We start from the raw sequence: 18,674 nt of genomic DNA, 5'->3' as shown, positions 1-18,674 counted from the left end.
TTTTCTTCATCATTATCTTCAAATTACTATTAGTTTGACAATTTGTCAATTTCATGTTTATATATTTCCTTCTTTTATATGCTGAGACCCTTTAAAATTGTGCATTTTTTTGAATCTAATTTGTTTTGAGGGCGCACCTGTTGATTCTTAGGTAAGCAAATGAGAAGAGCGGTAATATTTGTACGTACATGGTCCCACCAGCACTCTGAGAAGTTAGGTAACTGGTGCTCCAGGCTGTATTCCAGGAACTCAAACATGACACTGATTATCATACACATCCACCAATCCCGAATCATCAGAGTCTGAGGAAGAAAGGAGAGCAAAAGGGGAGGGTGAGGAGTAGGAGGAGGAGAATGGTGTGGAGTGGGAGGAGGTCAGCAAGATACCATAGCAAGAAACTTAACAATTTTCATTGCTGCAAATGTCCACAGAGCATACTAGTGTTGTCAATCATGATCAGCTCACAAGTTGAAATAAATTATAGGTTTTATCCCAATATGCTAATAGCATATGAGTTGGTACTTAATGATTAAGGTGCTTGCAATCTTAGTGAGTCAGATTTATGAAAATCTCTTGCTGTTCCATATATTTAAATGTGCGTTACCTGTAATCATTGGCTAAGAAATTGTTGTCATTCCCAGCATGTCAACAGGTCTGACTGACGCAAACGGGCTTTTATCATTTTTGTGTCACATGCTCAACTGCTTTCATGTAGCAGCAACTGACAATTTTTTGTTTAGAGTGGGTAGTTGAATTGGTGACAGGTCGTTCTTTAAACCATCATTTGACAGTAACAGAACAGCTGAAGCCAGTCAATTAGTGCACACAGGTGTATAGTGTTCAGTTATGCTCAGCCTACTCCATACCTACCTTGATATACCATCCCAGGAAGTGAGCTGGAACAAAGCCATCCATCTTGTCCTGTAGAGTCAAACTGTTAATTTAACAGGAAGTTCTCTTCACAAAAAAATGCTGTTAAGCTTCTATTTATCATGTCATATTTAGTCCTAACACACCATCGCCATATAATATTTAGCTCATTTTCACAACTGTTACATCATCAAGCTAAACTTTAGCTTTGAAATTGAGTTTAGTTTAATTGCATGTCACTGTCAAATGCTGGATGACACAAACATGTACAAGTACAAACATGACATAATATTGTATTGTCTCTGATGTAACTAAGCATTAGAAAACTAAAACATATCCATGATACATTCTTAATTTTGATAATGAATTAATCGTTTTAGTCCTTTTTGATGCCAAAATGCCAAACCAATTCCAGCTTCTCAAATGTGAGGATCAAATAAAACATATTTATGAATACAGAGAGAAATTATACTGGGCATTTTTCACAATGTGACATTTTATAGACCAAACAATTAATCAATAATTAAAATACTCATTAGTGGCAGCCCTACTCTTAACTACAACTTTCTATGTTCTAATAAAGTACCACATCTAGTTCACTGGTACCAGCCAGAAATGAGCACAGTGAGTACTGGGTCACTAAACAGGACAAAACTTGGCTGGGCATAATAAAGCACAGAAATAAAATACACCCAAAACCAGTTCTCTACTGTGTTTTTATAGTATAGCTCAACCACATAGCATTTGTATTCAGTTCTTCGTGCCTAGTAATTTAGCACATATTAGTTTTTTGTTTTTACCTACAAGTCCAAAATCTCCTACAACTCCAAATCTGTTTTATTTTAAATGAAATTTATTTTTAAATATCTGAATTTTACATTTTAAAAAGGTTATTCACATAGACTGGCTATAATTTAGTGGGGGATGTGGTGGTTTGACCCACTCAGAGATTGAAATCAGGCCAACAGTAGAGATGGGGTCTGGGTCATGGCGGCGGCAAAAGACTGCCTCCCCAGGGGGGAAGAAGGCCTGGTTCTACTGACGGGCTATAATCTGCACCAGACGCAAGCCTCTGGAGCCAGTCAGCACACAGCCACACTAACTGTCTGTTTGTGTGTGTGTGTGTGTGTGTGTGTGTGTGTGTGTGTGTGTGTGTGTGTGTGAGAAAGAAAGCAAAGGAGAAAGAGACAGGGAGGGAGAACTAGTGTCAAATGGAGAATGAGCGTGTGAATGAACGAGGGACAGAGAGGATTCTGTTAATTTCACAGTAATGCAGAAGGCTGTGTACAGACTTGTTTAGGCTGCCACTCTATTTGAGATCTGGGTCACATACAACCTTTCATAACTGAAAAAAACAGCTGCATGGGTGACATAAAAAAAAAAAAAAATCTCACCCAGATGTTGTGGAAGGGGTCGGTTGCGTTGCCTGGGTCGTACATGAGGCAGTTTCCTCCATAGTCGCGCTCAGGGAGGGCTACCCCAAGCTTGGGGTCAATGTACTTCATGAACTGTCGTCCATCATGCACCGTCTGGATAACGAGGTTTAGAAGAGAAATATAGAAACTATCAGCACTTATTCTCCCTGAAAAAGGAGTTTTTATGGAGACAAGGAGCCCTACTGAAACCGAAAGGTCAGAGCTCCGGAATGCGACCATTTAGTCGCTTTTTGCAATCATTTTTGGAGACAGTGCTACTAAATTTTATAACTAGGAGCACCAGCGCAAATATTCCTCCTGTTTTTGTTTTGTTTTTTTTAAATCATCATCAATATCATGTGAAACACCAGAGGGAGCAAGAAATGGTGTGTGTTTGTGTGAGAATGTATTACTCATGTAGTGGGGACATAAATCTGTTTACACAGTCACATTGTGGGGACTCGCCTTCCTTGTGTGTGTATGTGTGTGTGTGTGTGTGTGTGTGTGTGTGTGTGTAACTACCGTAAGTTCTGCCGCTTGGCTCTTTGGTGACAATGAAATAAACTCATCGATTCATTTTTCAAAAGAAAAGATCATTCAGACCCTCCCATAGTCAGACTGGCCATCGCGAGCACCGGGAGAAACCCCGGTTGAGCAGCCCATTATACAAAACAAGAGTGAGAAAGACGCTTAAACTGCTGTATTCCAACTGGAATTATTACTAGTGATAGGCTATATAGTATACTATTATACAAAATTATAATGCATATACTAACATAAAATTTAGATAGATAGAAATAGATTTATATAATACTGACATTATACTATTATATTCACATTATACTATGTATTTAATGTTATAATATTATACTAATAAACTAATTTCTACTAGTTACTCATCCAGGTTGTGGATAGCGCATCTGCAGTGGACAGTAGATTTAGCCAGAGCCAGAACGCCATTGTGCCAATATGTGCTCCTTCTAGCCAGCCACCTTCCCCTTGTTTGACTTTCCACCACTGACTCTGACTCTGACTCACCACTGACTCTGGCTGAGTGATGGATATTTTAATTAAACTGGGAAAGCGCAAACAGCCTTCCAGGATTCAAGGATCACAGCAGAAAAAGTAGCAGAGATTGGAGCAGAATTCAAACAACAAAATTCTATATTTTGGCCAGTGTTCAGGACTGGTGTTAAGATGCCTTAATGTACTCCACCACATGGTTTTTCTAGATGTAGCTACTTTGCTTTGGTTTGTGGACACTACACAATCCAAGTGACGCAGTCACCAAAATGGTCTAGTAAAACACCCAAGAAAGATAAGCATGAAGTGTAATTGACATGCTTTATGTGTGCATGTGAATGCTATATGGATTTCCCTTCTGCAATGAATGTTTTAATGTGATTGTTTCGGCCCATCAAGGAGTCAGTATCATCAGCACACCGACCTGGAACAGGATGAAGATGAGGAACAGCTCGTAGACGACAGTGACACAAAGCCAGAACCGCCAGTAAGCTACAGAGAGAGAGAGAGAGAGAGAGAGAGAGAAAGTGATGGTGAGAGTTGTAGCAACAAGTTACACTGGACATCAGTGCGTCACTTCCAAAAAATTAAAAGAAAACATGTTGGATGACATCTGGGAGGTAATATGACTTCAGTTTTAGCTTCTGTTGTTTAAAGGGGGCAGATCAAAGATTACGTACATGTTATACAGTCTGAACAGAATCTGAGTGATGCTCTAGTTTGTGTTGAGTACCAGTATGTATCAGTCACACAGACGTTGATGACAATCCTAACTACACCATTTCTGTACTGCCTCCTTCATTCAACACTCCATGAAGAATTTTAGTGCTAGGTTATGTCTTAACTTCTATGTTCCTGTTCTGATTTTGACATTTAGGCCAGTTTTTTCACTGATGCTCTTAATATCCAGACCAACATACAATGAATAAATGGGTGAAGGCTCTTTTAGTCAAAGGCATTTACACAAAAAACATGCCACTGGACACGATGAGCTGCTAGGGGTGCAGGCATTAGTGCCAAATCGAAAGATTCTAAGATTTGGCAATTTTAATATTGCAATTTTAGTGTATTTTTTTCTATTACCAAGGATACAGTGAAATTCAGTAACAACTGAGTACTACAGTCAAAGGGACTGCAAAAGATAATCTGGTTTTGATTCAAGTTCAGTTTCATAAGTAGATTTCATGTAGTAGGACTAATAGTTGCTGTGGTAAAAGCCTAAAGCTATCATAGCAGCACCTTGTAATAAATGTCCCACAAAGGGATTAAATTCAGTTGTTACTGTTATTGTAATTTCTTGTGAGTTGATGTGTATAAACTCAGTTTGCGGTGACACTTGATCCACCAGGAGTTGCAGGTTGTAAATCTGAACGTCCCTCTGGGACTTTTCCCAGGATATAAACCTGTGGAGTTTCATCTTAACAACAACTGAACCTACTTGGCCTGCTGAACAGGTCAGGGAGTATGACACAGTCACTCAATATACACACACACACACACACACACACACACAAACCCCCCTTGTCTTTCAATCCACAAAAGGAGGGGGCAAGAAGGCACAAGTAATGCAACAACAGCAGCCCGAATTCCTGCCCGGCCACTTCACGCCTCCAACAACCGACAACATTCAGTGTTTGTCTCCATGTGACCTCCACACCCTGTTATCTTCCTTCCTTCCTTCCTTCCTTCCTTCCTTCCTTCTTTTCCCTCTGGAGTTAGTGGGAAACATGTTGTGTGAGAGACAAGATGAGTCTTCTGCATGAATGACCTGGTTAAAACCTAAATAGCAAACTACTTTTAAGAACTGCACTGTTTAAATAGAAGCATCCCATAGTGTGCAGTGGATTTCTTTTTAAAAAAAAAAAAGGTACCCAGTGTCACAGTTAAGCTAATGCACTCAGTCACACCAAAAATGGTTCAACATACGATATATCACCACCTAAACAGTCTGATGAAACCTTAAAACACACGCCCTGATCAAAAGCAAGTAACAATAAGCTTAAACTCTTAAGTAATGATAAAGTACAGAAGCGCTAACGATGCACTCATATCAACTATTAACAGAGAGATCCAAATGCCACAGTGTTTCTGCTGCATTCACGAACCATACAGTTTAACTTGTGTGTTTACCTGAACCACAGGATGTATCATTACAGAAGTCATTACAGGTTTGTGAACAGCTTTCTAATTCAGTGTTTGTGGATGACTTGGGTGTGTACGAGTTGTTTGATCACTTTTCCTCTCTCCTTTCCCTTGCAGCTGTCCTTCAAACCCACCAGCTAACACAAGCTCCAACCTCATCATCTAAGCCCCACTTGTTGCTGTCCTTACCTACAGTTTAAATACTACAACATTAAAATAGAAATGGAAACAAACACCTACATCAGAGGTGCCCGGTTAAATTATTTGGTTACTAGAAATTGACACCTACAAGCCAATCACAATCGAAACTTCACTGTCGCCATGGTATACTGCCATGTAATGCCAACTGTCTTTAACGGTTGGTGTTTAGTTACTGCAATGAATTAATGTAAATTTGCCTAAATCTCATGGGTACAGTGTGCCATGAATAAATTGAGGTGGTAGTGGCCTGGCAGCTATGTAAGCAGAAATAAGACCATAAGGAACATATCTTTTGTCCTTGTGGTCGGATGGCCTTGCTCTGCATTTAAACAGCAGCTCACTGATCTGTGGGAGAAGTTTATGTGTTTAGCTGGGCTGAGATGCCCTGTTAAAGGAAGTGTATCATTTTCAAGTTTAAACTATTCACTGATCACTACAGTCCTTTAGACATTACTGCTATAAGCCAGGAGAGACTTCAACAACCTGTGATGAAGATGTTCACCCAGTGTGGACTTGTTGGTGTTTAATTTGTTCTCTAAGGGATCTGATTGGACCTTACCCATGCCAGAAAACACCCCACCTCCTTTTAACTGAAGTCTTCATTTACTCAGATGTCTCCTTTATTTTGACATTACATTAATCTATCTATTGTGTGTATCAATTCCCAGCACTCAGAGGATCTTATTTCATATTAGAAGCCAACATGAGATTCTCAAAGGTTGCTACTGATCGAGTTAGTGGTAACTGCTCTCAGGTACTCTTATCTCTCTACAGATGAAAGGAATGAAGACACAATCAATGCACCATTAAAAGTCAGACTCAACACCTGGGCTTCTCCTGATAATACCATGCTATATGAACAGCATAATGTTCCTGTCAACTACTGTAATGGAAGCTATACTTTAAATATCTCAGTTCGTAAACAAGTGCTTTTTGATGCTTTTTCACTTATGTGAAATTTGTAACAGGGCAAACAAATGTCACTTTGACATTTTCTGGATACGATTCAGAGTGGAATAAAACAGCTCTGCAAAAGCTTGACCTACTCAAATTCTTTGAAATGTAACCGGCATTGCACAAAATTTCCGAGATGACGATGTTCTGTTCTGTCAGCTTTTAAAAACTGAAAAGGACAGCAATGCTTTGACTGAGATACATGACATGAAGAAGAGCTAAATGTTGCCATAAAACTGGGAAAAGCAGGTTGAGAAAACGTTAGATAGTTTGTGATGTGCTATTCTTACCTGGATGTGGTCTGGTGAAGGGTCCATCTTTGGCTTGTGTCACTCCAAAACAGAGGAACACCAGGATGCTTGCCACAATCCCCCTACAGGACCACAAGTGGAAACACAGAAAAATGCAATGTAAGTTCATGTTAAGACGGTGTAGTCCCTCATTCGTCCAGGAGTGTTCTATCGTAGAAAAGGTTTCAGTCGTAGTCATCTGGAGTCATCACAATTGAGAATGACTTCCGGATGGGAGCCGAAACGTCTTGATTCTGAAAACAGTGTCCAGATGACTACGACTGAAACCTTTTCTACGTAAGTTCATGTTATACTACAGACGAATCCGGGGGCTGATTTATGTGTTGCGCTCTCAAGCCCCGCCGCCATTACTGCAGTGGCAGTGGAACTAAACATATTTACGCTGACAGTGAAGGCAGAGATGTTTGAGTTAATCGCGGTCGACAGTCACCTCCTCACACAGGTCTGTGTGAACGGGGAAGTTATTCAGTCTCAAAACGCTAGTCTAACATTGGTTATGACACAGAATTTGGGGAAAAAAATAACATTAAAAAGGTACCACTTCCGTCCTAACTCCAGTCTGGATGTGAAAGCAGTGTGTACTGGCGTACCTACAAATGGGTGACAAATTAAAGGAAAAACCAACATGAAGTGTCTTAGTATGGAGTCAGGCCACCACGAGCCTCCAGAACAGCTTCAGTGCTCTTTACCAAGTCTGTGGAACTCTATTGACGGGATAAACACCATTCCTCACTATTATATTTAAGTTTATATGATATCATCTGGCCTTATGGAGATGGTGGTGGAGAGCATTGTCTTACACGTTGGTCCAAAGTCTTCCATAGGTGTGAAACTGGGTGGAGATCTGGTGACTGTAAAGGTGCCGTAGCATTTTATTCACATCATTTTCAAACTCACTAAACCGTTCAGTGCACAGAAGCATCTGTATTTGATGTTTCTCCACTTCTCTGATGTTGATGTTTCTCCACTCTCCTTTATATTTGTCCCCCATCTGTAATTAAAACCAGCAGGAATAACTTGCTAGTTTAAGATTTAAATCATCAAACTCCATGACTCCTTGCCTTGTAATCAAAAGAATGTATCATCAAAAATCTGAAACACGCGATACTGTAAAAGTGGAATTTCAGCCAGGAAACAAAGTACAAAGCTAGCAGGAGATATGCGGGTAGCGGTTCACCATCTTCCCCATGTAGGCAGATTGCTCACTCTTGTTAGTGGTCCTTTGTTGGCATGCTGCTCAGCATGCGATCAAAACACGAGGATTTCATAATAATGGACATTTCAGTTCATGGAGCAGAGACTTGTGGCTTTTACTTTTCTTTCCACAGTGTCAGTTTGTTGCTGGAGCAGCTGATTACGGCACGGCCCAGAAAAGACGTCTGTTCAAACTGGACAAAATTTCATTTAGTAGATTATGACATTTATTTTAAAGGGAATTCAATGACTACATACAACTGGTTCTACAGGATCTGCCTTGACAGGTTTCTTGTGTGAAAAGTGAAATCCTCCGGTGAAGTCCGGTGAGAGGTGCCACCGCAGTAATGGCAGCTCGTCTACTTCCGCCTACAACCCGGATTCATCTATATATATACAAATACTGAGTCTATGTTTTCCGTGGACTGAAATAATTCCAGACTGTTCAAAAAAATCTGTGATGTCAGTGGTCTAAACATAGGTACAAAGAGCAGGAAGGAGAACGTAATGGGGAATAATTTGATATGAATCTGGAGGCCTGTCTCAGTAGCTGACCGTGGACAATTACTCCTCATTACAATTCCCTCTGTGTTTACTAAGAGATTAGACCGATCCGAACCCGCTGCTGTCAGGTTGTGTTGCCTTTAATCGCTGCTGTGTTGAGATCTGAAAACCAGGAGACCAGGACGCTGCTCTGAACTTACAAATGGATAGGGGGGGCTTAGCAACTGGAAACACAATGAGATTTCAGCTTGTGCTTGCCAACGACTGTGGGAGCATGAGTGTGTGTGACTGAGTGATTGATTAAGCGAGTGTGTGTAGGTGGGAAAATGAGTGTATGTGAGTACAATTATGTGTCAGTAAGTGAGGGTACATGTATGTGTGAACTAGTGAGTGACCGATTAGCCCAAATGACAATGTTTCAAAATGGGACTGTGTGTGTGTGTGTGTGTGTGTGTGTGTGTGTGTGTGTGTGTGTACTCTGCTGCCAGGAAGAAGCTCTAGGGTCTTTATCCCGACGAACCGGACTGCGCTGACTGCAGCAAATCCTGTTAAGAACCGCCCCACAATCCCCCACAAACACCAGCATACACAAAAACACAATTTACAATCCCTGACTCTCTGTCACAAACACACACATCATTTATGCAGCTTACTTGTGCTTAGCCTGCCTTGTACTGTTCCAATTAAACTTCCACACACACAGCCACTATTGCTTAGAAGCAAATGTAACTTAAAAAAATGAAAGCAGTTCATTATCATAAGACTTTTTCCACACTTTTCAGTTCACATAAGCCATTAAACAAAGCAGGAGTTGGTAGAACAGAGAGGAGCTCAGACAAGTGTGAATCAGATGTCACTCCTGACCAATATGATGAAGTCGAGTCAAGTGAGCAAAAACCAGGCCTGTTCTAAAATGAATATCTAAAAATGTTCACGTATGTTCAAATGTTAAGTGAGATGTTATCAATACCACCGCGAAAAGGAGCACTGGGAGCGCCTCACATTTGAAAACAGGAGCTTAGTGTAACATGCCAAAACTAGGAACAAGCTGATGTAATCTTATGGTGCCTTACCACAGAAGGATGTTAGACCACAATAACATCCTGGCAAAACAGCATTTACAATAGCAGAATTTCTGACCGAACTCAATTAATTTCAATCAGTGGATTTACGTCAACTTTGACACACAATTAACCATTTGCAAACCATTTTGAGAGTTGAGGGCTTTGTCTAACACTGGCACATTTACAGTGATGTTGATCAATGTCCCTGAAAATAATAAGAAAATAATTTTAAAAATAAAACCCTGCTCTGCAGAATTACAAGCCAACCAGTAGAGCTTTCCTCTTCATATCCATTTTGCCACAAACAAAACTATCCACAACCACCAAAACATAAACACATAAGGTGACTCTTTTGCTGTTTTTGACTTATGGAGTGCTGCCTTTTTTTCATCTGCTGTTTTCAGCAAACATAGACTAGTCAGTACAGTCACCTCCAAGCTTCCAGTACCACCAACGGCAATGATCGGGCACTAATAAGGGAAACTGGATCACACCTCAGTCATTTTGCATTTGTCCAAGTCTCTATGGTTCAGTAAATGTAATGTACTGGGTTACATATTTCCTCTGTGTTGAAAGAGTAAGGCATAAAACCCACTTGCCAAATCTTAATCTAATCAAATGGTGATCTGGTGTTCATACTCTTCCTTTTCACGGTCATCAGGGTTTTATTTTTCTGTGAAAAGCTACATTTAGCTAGTTGTGTCCTTGAAAGACGGCCAGCTGGGCTCAAGGTGAATGCTACTGAAAAAGGATAAGATTCAATTTGAAACGATGAATTCTGCACCTCACACATGTTGCTGTGGCCGTGTGGCTTCATGCCAAATTCATGCCAAATGGTGTTAAAAGCAAGCTAAATTGTGTGCTTCAAGGTTGTCACGACACCAGATTTTTAAACTTTGATACAATACTAGTATAAAAAAACGATACTCCATACCATTTTCGATACCGTGACAAAAAGAAAAAAAAAGGCCTAGGCACACAAATTAGGATTCTTTTTTTTATTTTACACAACCTGCACACAGAACTGAACACATATTTTTGACCAGATGATTTTCTTCCCTGTTGTTTCATCTGTGCAGCCTTGGGTTCAAAATCTGATTTTAGATCTGTTTTGTTTTTATAGCTTCGGTACTATTGAATGTATAATTAACGGAGATCAAAAAAGTATCAAAGTAGCCATACTTTTGACAACCCGAGTGTGCTTATTGGCCGGTTTTCTAATGTGACCTAGTCATCAGACTTTAAATGACAATGTGACACGACCCACACAAGATTGACAAACACACACACTCCTGCCTTTTTATCTTAAATTTCACACACAAAGAGGCAAATCATCTGTAATCCGCTGGCTCCTCAGTAAAACATGTCATCAGACATGCCTCCTGGTTCCCGTAGGGTTTTGGCTTTGAGGACACTGAGGAAGCGAAGAGTGCAGCCTACTGACCTCTTAGTGTTGTAGGCCGTGTCCTGGGGGGTCTCTTCCAACAGCGTAACATAGACCAGAGCACAGGTCAGAATGAACAGCACTGTCACAGCATGGGCTCGCCTGCAGAGAAAGAAGGAGAGAAGGGACAGAGAGAGGGATATTAACAACATTTGTAAAGATGATGCTATCTGACGCCACCAAAGGAGAACGTTTAGCAAAATTAATGCACGGTAATTTAAGTTGAGAACACATTAGTGATTATAAACAAAGTGTCTTTACAAAGCTTTTAGACATTCATGTGCTTGTGACTGAAAAATCTTTGCCTCTGATAATCAGAAGTAAATAGACTGAAGGGAGTGGAGATGAGAGAAAACAGAGGAGTTGAAACAGATTTCTGTTTCTGTCTACAAAAAGGGTGTGCAACAAACAAAATAAAAAATGCACAATGGGGTATGGATTTTAGTGTCAAATGTCAGTAAAACATTTTCTTTCACTTAAATGGAGGAATAAAAGTCAAAATAGCATTTGTATCAATTTTACTATGGACAGTGTGTATCTGGCCTGTTAAACTAATAACATCTGTATACTTTGGTAGACAAGCTGAACATGATTTTGGCCACAGGCTCTCTCATATCAACCGAGAGCAGGGAACACACACACTGGCATTTGTCGTACGACAGTTACACACTATAGTGGTTCAGATATCCTGAACATCCATGCTATCTGTGGGATTTATCTCAATTCAAGGGGCAAAGTTTTATTTATTCACTTACTGATAACGGTCATAAGGACATTACACAATGTTACGTACAAATACTATGCAATAGATAACCCCAGGATTTCTCAATTCGAAAGAGGGAAAAAGATTAAGCACTTGAATGGTCTTTGGAAAGCTGACAAGGACATAATTGCATTATAATTTATAGGGAGAGAAAGCGTGTATGGTGGGAATAATGGCAGAGTCAATTCAAGGTTTAATACTACTGTGTACTTGGGATGCTCAGATTGATCATATTTATTGTTATTATTTGGGAAGTCCCAAAGGTAATCCACAGGATCAGGGCCGATTTAAGCACTTTTAAACGCTTGACCTATTGTCGATGTTGTATTTGTTTGCTCGGGGTACCCCAGCTGTCAAAAACACCATTAAGCTCAGTTAAAACACTGACAATAAACAGCATTGTGAGTGAGTGACCTGCAAGTGAACTGTGAAGTGAATAAACAGCAGCCAGCAGTTTAAATTAACCCAATGACATGAAAGAGTGTGCACCGATGAGTATTGCGAGCAGTAGCGCTTCAGTTAGGGAACATAAAGCAATTTCACTTGAATTTCAGCAACATGCTGCAGATGGACAACCCTCTGAACTGTTGCTGAACTTCAGTGTCTTGCTCCACTATACAGCACCAAACAACAAAGTTACCTAGTGGCTGCTAAGCATACAGAGTTAGGCGAGCATCTAGCAAGTTAAGATTAGAGCCCAAATGACTGTTTTTTAAGGCTGATTAAGTTCTGATATTTAAGAGTTAACAAAATCTAATTAAATTTGAGAGGAGGCTGTATGGGCCAATAGATGTTTTATAACAAACACATTTTTTGATACGCCTTCCTTAAATGATATTTTTTAAGAAATGTGACCAATACATGTTGAGCTAGACATTTAACAGTTGCACAATAAACTTGCCAGTGCTCTCTTGTGGACAAACTAGAGAGCATTAAACACAGCAAGTGTAGTTTTTTTCCCCTCAGCTCATCAAACTAACAAAGCAATGCATAAACATAAAACCAATATCGCAGAGCATGCCAAGTGACATTCGCCTGACACAGCTACTCTCCAGAGATAGACAGTGCAGTCATGTTGTTTCAGAACAACTACACTGTCCATGTTTACTGCCATTAATGTAAATGTCACCCGGTGTGGCTCTTTTGTGTGTTTTTAATAGTTTTGGGACAGCAATCGAGATCAATAGCACAGAGGCATTACTATATCAGTCTGTAGCTACACAGACAATGGCCTCTTCAGGGGACTTTGTAATAAAAAGATAAAACACCTTAATATTGCAATAAAGCAATGGCTTTAAAAAGCTTATTTTGTATTGAAGCCATTGCTGTCATCCATCAAACTAAAGAACATCCCCCCCTCTGCCAGCGCTTCGGCTCAGAGTCTGATTCACAGAGACGGCACGCCAGGTGTCGAGCATTTTGTCTCTGCTCCAACGTCTTATCCAACCTGTTTGGCAGGAAACACAAAGGAGGACCTGGCTTCTCCCTTGCCTGACAACCACACAACACCACAAGGAGTGAAAAGACACAGCGGAAATACCAGCCTGCTGCAACTGAGAGGCAAGCTAAGCTTAGAAGAAAATGTACCACTAAGATTGAGGATGAGCATCCAGATAAAAGAAGCTGGTTGAATAGAGTCTAATGAGCAATCAGAGCATAGCCTAATGTTGTCCTTAGACTCAGGGCTAAAATAGGCTTGACAATTATAGTTTGTGACTATGCTTAACACAGCATGCTCAATTGTCAGTTTCATGTATTTGGCCACAGCAGCCTCTGGTTTCCATGATCATAATGTGTTATAAATCACAGGTTTACTGGCCTTGTGCCACTTAGATAACATTTTTAAAAATGCTGTTCAATCTTCCTCAATTTTCTTGGTGTTACTACCCCAAGTAAAGAGTTCTCCCCTTAAAATACATTTAAAAACAGAACTTGACATTTTCAGTAGTCAAAATGCACAAAGCACTCTCAGAAGTACCTTAGAACTGTGTGGGCAGCAATGCTATTCAGGGAAAAATCTAAGTGGTGTGCAAGCACAAAATTTTGCTTCATCAGGCTGAGTTCTATATAAAGTCTATCCAAGCTATTCCTCTTTTCTCAACAAAAAAAAAAAACACTTTCCCAACTAATAAGGCAGGTTGCATACCTCATGGGTTACCCCTCCTTAACAACCAGAGGAAGCTGCCACCATCAACAGGCAGCTCTTTGGTATATCTCTGTAACACTTGGGAAACTTCCACAACACAGCCAATGTGCTTCTGTACTGACTCCCTGATCAGAAATCCACTACAAGCAACTTCTTAACTGCCACTTCCTCTCTTTCAATGCTGGTGTGTGGTTTGCGTTATACCCAATTTCTTCGCTGTTATCACAAGTCAGCTCTAAAAAAATTGTCCCGCATGGTTTAATTTGACGTAGTGGTCAGCATATAAAAAAATATTAACTGTTGAATGTTAACGGCTATTAACAGCTAAATAAATGTAATGCGATGTAATGAATGTAAATTTCTGATGACTTATGAAAGGAAGGACTAATTTTCAGTGACATGTATTTTGTTCCTTCTTTTTGTTTTCAATGTGTTTATACGTGCAATATTTGCCCAGAAATATCCAGGATGCCACATGATTCCCGATGGCCACAGGTTTCCAAGCTGACCACAAGCGAAACAGCTATGAAGCCATTCTTCATTATCAGTTCTCCATTATAACCAACTGGGAGTGCTAACTAACCACTGTGAGGCAAAAATCCCATAAATCACAAGCAGTAATAACCAGAGCTGGTTATGTTGTGATCAAACTGAGCTTGCCTCCGTGAAGCTCATTATAATGTGTCGATACTACATCTTCGTATTGCATTTTGTTAGTTGCCCATTTATTAGGTACACCAAGCTAAAGTAAATGTAGTATAATAAAACAACACTGCATTAAACCCTACCTTCATGAGGATTACAATGTTCAGTATGTGTTGAAACAGTTTAGTGTTGATTTGACTTTATGGTCATTTTGGAGGCTGTAGTGCTGTTGAATTATACTGCATAAACTAAGCGGTGTTTCTAGTATTTAGTCTATCCTATCCTATCCTGGGAAGTGTGCATGTGCCAGCCTGCATGCTCCCTGTTGCTGTAGCTCTATGTTTTATGAGTCTGTGGTGGCCAGTGCTGTCCTGTATGCTGTTGCATGCTGGGGCAGCAGGCTGAGGGTAGCGGACATTAACAGGCTCAACAAACTGATCCGTAAGGCCAGTGACATTGTGGGGGTGGAGCTGGACTCTCTGGCGGTGGTGTCAGAGAGGAGGATGCTGGCTAAACTACATGCCATCTTGGACAGCGTCTCCCACCCGCTCCATCACGTGCTGGTCTAACAAAGGAGCACCTTCAGCGAAAGACTCATCCCCCCAAAATGCACCACAGAGCGCCACAGGAAGTCATTCCTGCCTGTGGCCATCAAACTCTTTAACTCCTCCCTCTAAGTGTCAGTCTGTATGACCCTAAGTCACTAAACTGGACATTGATCATTAATATCACTGCAATACTTGACATAATTGTGCAATATTCTGTGTTAATACTCCTGTGCAATATTTTACTTTATAATTCCCTATGTAATGATATTGATATTACTCATACCTCTGTTACTGCTGCGCAATATCCTCCATCTCATTATAATCTTAATAAGCTACACTTAACTTGACAGTTCATGCACTATTAGCTTATACCGTATTATTATCATCAACCGGTAAACCCACTTTGTACTTCACACTTATTTTATTTTATACTTATACCCACTTGGTACTTAATTTATTTTCTGACCTATATTATAGTTTATTATATTTTTTGCTAGTACTTCTATTCCTGTGTGCACTGACATACAGGTGAGCTGCTGGAACAAAAGAGTTTCCCCTCAGGGATCAATAATGTATTTCTGATTCTGATTCTGATAATTGATAGAAATGTGATGGCCCTTAGCGTTGGGCCGATGAACGATGCCATCATCCATCGACCACTGAGTCCTCTACCATCGTAACATCGTGATTTAAGGATGCTGGTCTATTTGAATAACTTGAATAGAGTAAAGTATCTTAGCATCTCAGCTCCTGTTAATGTCAAGTACACAGTAATGAGAAATTCTCATTAAGGTTTCTCTCTGGGAGGGGAAGTCTCCTCTGCTGCCAAAGATATTGGATAGCTTAGCAAATTCTTTCTGGCCCTTGCTTTACACACAAAGCAGAGATTAGACACACATACATTTAGTCAGGCTTAAATATCCCTGGAGCGACAGGTTGAAGGGCCATCGTAGCTATACATTAAAGAAGGCTGCAGAACAGAACGTCACCTTTCCAGACTCGCCTCACGCCCTTACATCACAACACCTGCATCCTGCACATGTCAAAACGCACTGTCCGTGCGCGCACATTTGTGTCAGTGGGTGCATACAGAACTCCGTCCTCCAGTTTACCGCATGGACAGAATATCTGTCAAGTCTGCCGTGGATCTCTTTCTGCTGATGGTGCAGGCTGGGATATTGGCTATTGGCTTGTCAACAACAAGCTCTCAGCTTGGATGTGCAATGCAAGCATCCATGACAGCCCGGCAAACATTAGCAGAACGCCTTTAAAACTGACACCTTGTGGAATAAGCCTTGGTAATTCCTTAACATCATTTTGCATTTGAACAATTTCCCCAAAACACATTTCAGCTTGACCTCAGACTTAATATTTAAAATCACTGTATATTTAAAAAATTTGGAACAATGTCGCGGTATTTGTTATTATGGAGGTCATTTGGGCCTGTCTTTCAGCTCACCTTGAAACCTATAACACACCCTGTTGTCACCAAACACGTGTCTTTTTCTGCAAGAAGTATTTTCATGTAGTGACTGATCAAAACAACACCATCACTTCAGATGCTGCAGCGTTCGGTATTTGACATTTGTATTGTTGACATTGCCAGAACGCACTCACCAGAAAAAGGTGTTGGTCCCGTCGTCATAGACCTCGCACTCCGTGTTTCTCCGGTGCAGGCTCTCCCTGGAGGTCTGCTTCATCACACTGGCTTGGATCTGTGAGCTCTGATCCGGACAGCCCGGCTCGACCGAGCCGTTCTTGAGCTGCTCGGCAGCGGATGCGGCTGTGGCGCACTTGCCGGTAGCGTTGATCGCGGCCACACTGCTTTTCTTCGACTCGGGCTTGGTCATATCTTTACCGACCAACCGCTCGGTACTTTAAACTGATCCTGTGCGGTTTGGTTTATCTCCGGGCTCTGCTCCCGTGCACTGTCATCCGCGTCAGCCCCACCCAAGTGACTGTCAGCATCCTAGGGTGGTCGGAGGAAATGAACGTTACTAACACGATACTCGGGGGGGAGAATAACCTGAAAATCACGTCCTGCACCCGTTTCGACTGCTGACTGCTGAGCACCACCCAGCACGGCAGAGTGCAGTTAAGGACGTGTATAGTTATATATGTGTAGCTATGATTTCTTCTCTGACATCACCTACTTATATCAAAGCATTTCTACAAAAACGAGGGGGGCAAGACTGTCATGTGTCAGCAATGGCGACCACTTTCTGACATGTACGGGTATATAATTGATGGCTATCAGATGGTAAACAAATCTCAGTAGCTGCACTGCGACGAGTCCTTGATGTCAGACAGCTTGGCTAACTGCGTTAGCTATTTTTTGACTATTTGACCTTGCTAACAAGGCTAAGTTAACTGACAAGCGTGTTAACAATTAACCGACATAAAACCATCATTAGTCGAGACAGTGTTTTGCCATGTATGAGTTAGAAATTGTCTTTACGTTAGCTATTCGGCATGGTGTTTCCGTTAAATTTAAGATAACATTAACTTACTTACCAGTTGAATCTATGGGATTAACGTTACTGACTGGAGTCCGGGTGAGTTCAGGAGCTGCTAACGCTACATCAGTACAGACGCTTAAAATCCGTTTTGTTAGTAGAAAGAAAAGGTATTTAGCTGTAAACTCTGTCACACTCTGCCTGGAGACTGACTCTGCTGCAGCAACAAAAAGACAAACCGCTCCAGTCCATAGACCGTGCAAGCTACTCTCCAGACACATCACATGGGCATGGTGTCTGCTAACAGCGGCAGCAATACCGTATCTGGTCTGTTCTCTTCACAATAAAATATATTCCTATAGTCACACATCTAAATGTTTTTATTTTGAAATCATAATCTTGAACTCGGAAGTCTTACTTCTGCTCTTTTCCGCAATTGTGTTACGTCGGCAGCTTCACCTATCTGGCGGGTTTAGCTGAGGATCATCCGTTTATGCGTTTTGTTTGTAACAGTTGCTGAGTTAATGTTAAAGTTTTGAAATCCCACAGTAGCAATAGGTTATTTACAAGTAATTCAACCACAGCGTGCCGTCGAATGGGCTAAACTGCAAAAAACACGCTATCAAAAACCGTATCCTTACAACATGTTTTGGGACATTTGTATGTCGTCACTTCCGTTCAACTTACGCCTCAGACGTCATTAGCCATGATAAAGAAATCGGTAAAAAAAACAAAAAAAAAACTAATTAAATTAAAAAGATAAAAAGAAAGAATAAGAGCAATCATTTCTCCGGTGAATTCTTACAATAACAAACTATTTAAAAACACAAGTAAATAAATCAAAAACACATTATTTGTAATACATGATTATGATAGGCTAACTAGTTGCATTAGTTAGTTGATTAACTAGTTGGTTATCACACCTTCACAATTTTGCTGTAGAAAAAAGTCACAGTGCAGGATGGGCATGACAATGCAAGGATTTGCTCAATAA

The 18,674-nt window shown here is 40.6% G+C and overlaps 1 protein-coding gene across 2 annotated transcripts in view; it reads right to left on the bottom strand.

The window, feature by feature from the left end:
* Positions 1–18,351, bottom strand: part of ptdss2 (phosphatidylserine synthase 2) — a 28,780-nt gene extending 10,429 nt beyond the window's left edge. Inside the window, exons 1-8 of one of the 2 annotated variants that reach the window (XM_044191790.1) lie at positions 18,099–18,351; positions 16,842–17,193; positions 11,123–11,224; positions 6,896–6,978; positions 3,733–3,800; positions 2,265–2,399; positions 871–921; positions 189–302 (exon numbers count right to left, since the gene is read on the bottom strand). In XM_044191790.1, the coding sequence (XP_044047725.1) occupies positions 189–302; positions 871–921; positions 2,265–2,399; positions 3,733–3,800; positions 6,896–6,978; positions 11,123–11,224; positions 16,842–17,074 (786 nt within the window). In that variant the 5' untranslated portion in view covers positions 17,075–17,193; positions 18,099–18,351. Of the gene's footprint in view, positions 1–188; positions 303–870; positions 922–2,264; positions 2,400–3,732; positions 3,801–6,895; positions 6,979–11,122; positions 11,225–16,841; positions 17,194–17,738; positions 18,014–18,098 lie in introns of those variants that run through there. The other variant, XM_044191789.1, reaches the window with a different exon arrangement.
* Between the last annotated feature and the right edge of the window lie 323 nt (positions 18,352–18,674).

The sequence above is a fragment of the Siniperca chuatsi genome, linkage group LG4 (genome assembly GCF_020085105.1).
Source record: "Siniperca chuatsi isolate FFG_IHB_CAS linkage group LG4, ASM2008510v1, whole genome shotgun sequence".
Lineage (NCBI taxonomy): Eukaryota > Metazoa > Chordata > Actinopteri > Centrarchiformes > Sinipercidae > Siniperca > Siniperca chuatsi.
Note: the sequence above shows the minus strand (reverse complement) of the source record. Positions and strands in the feature narration are given on the sequence as shown.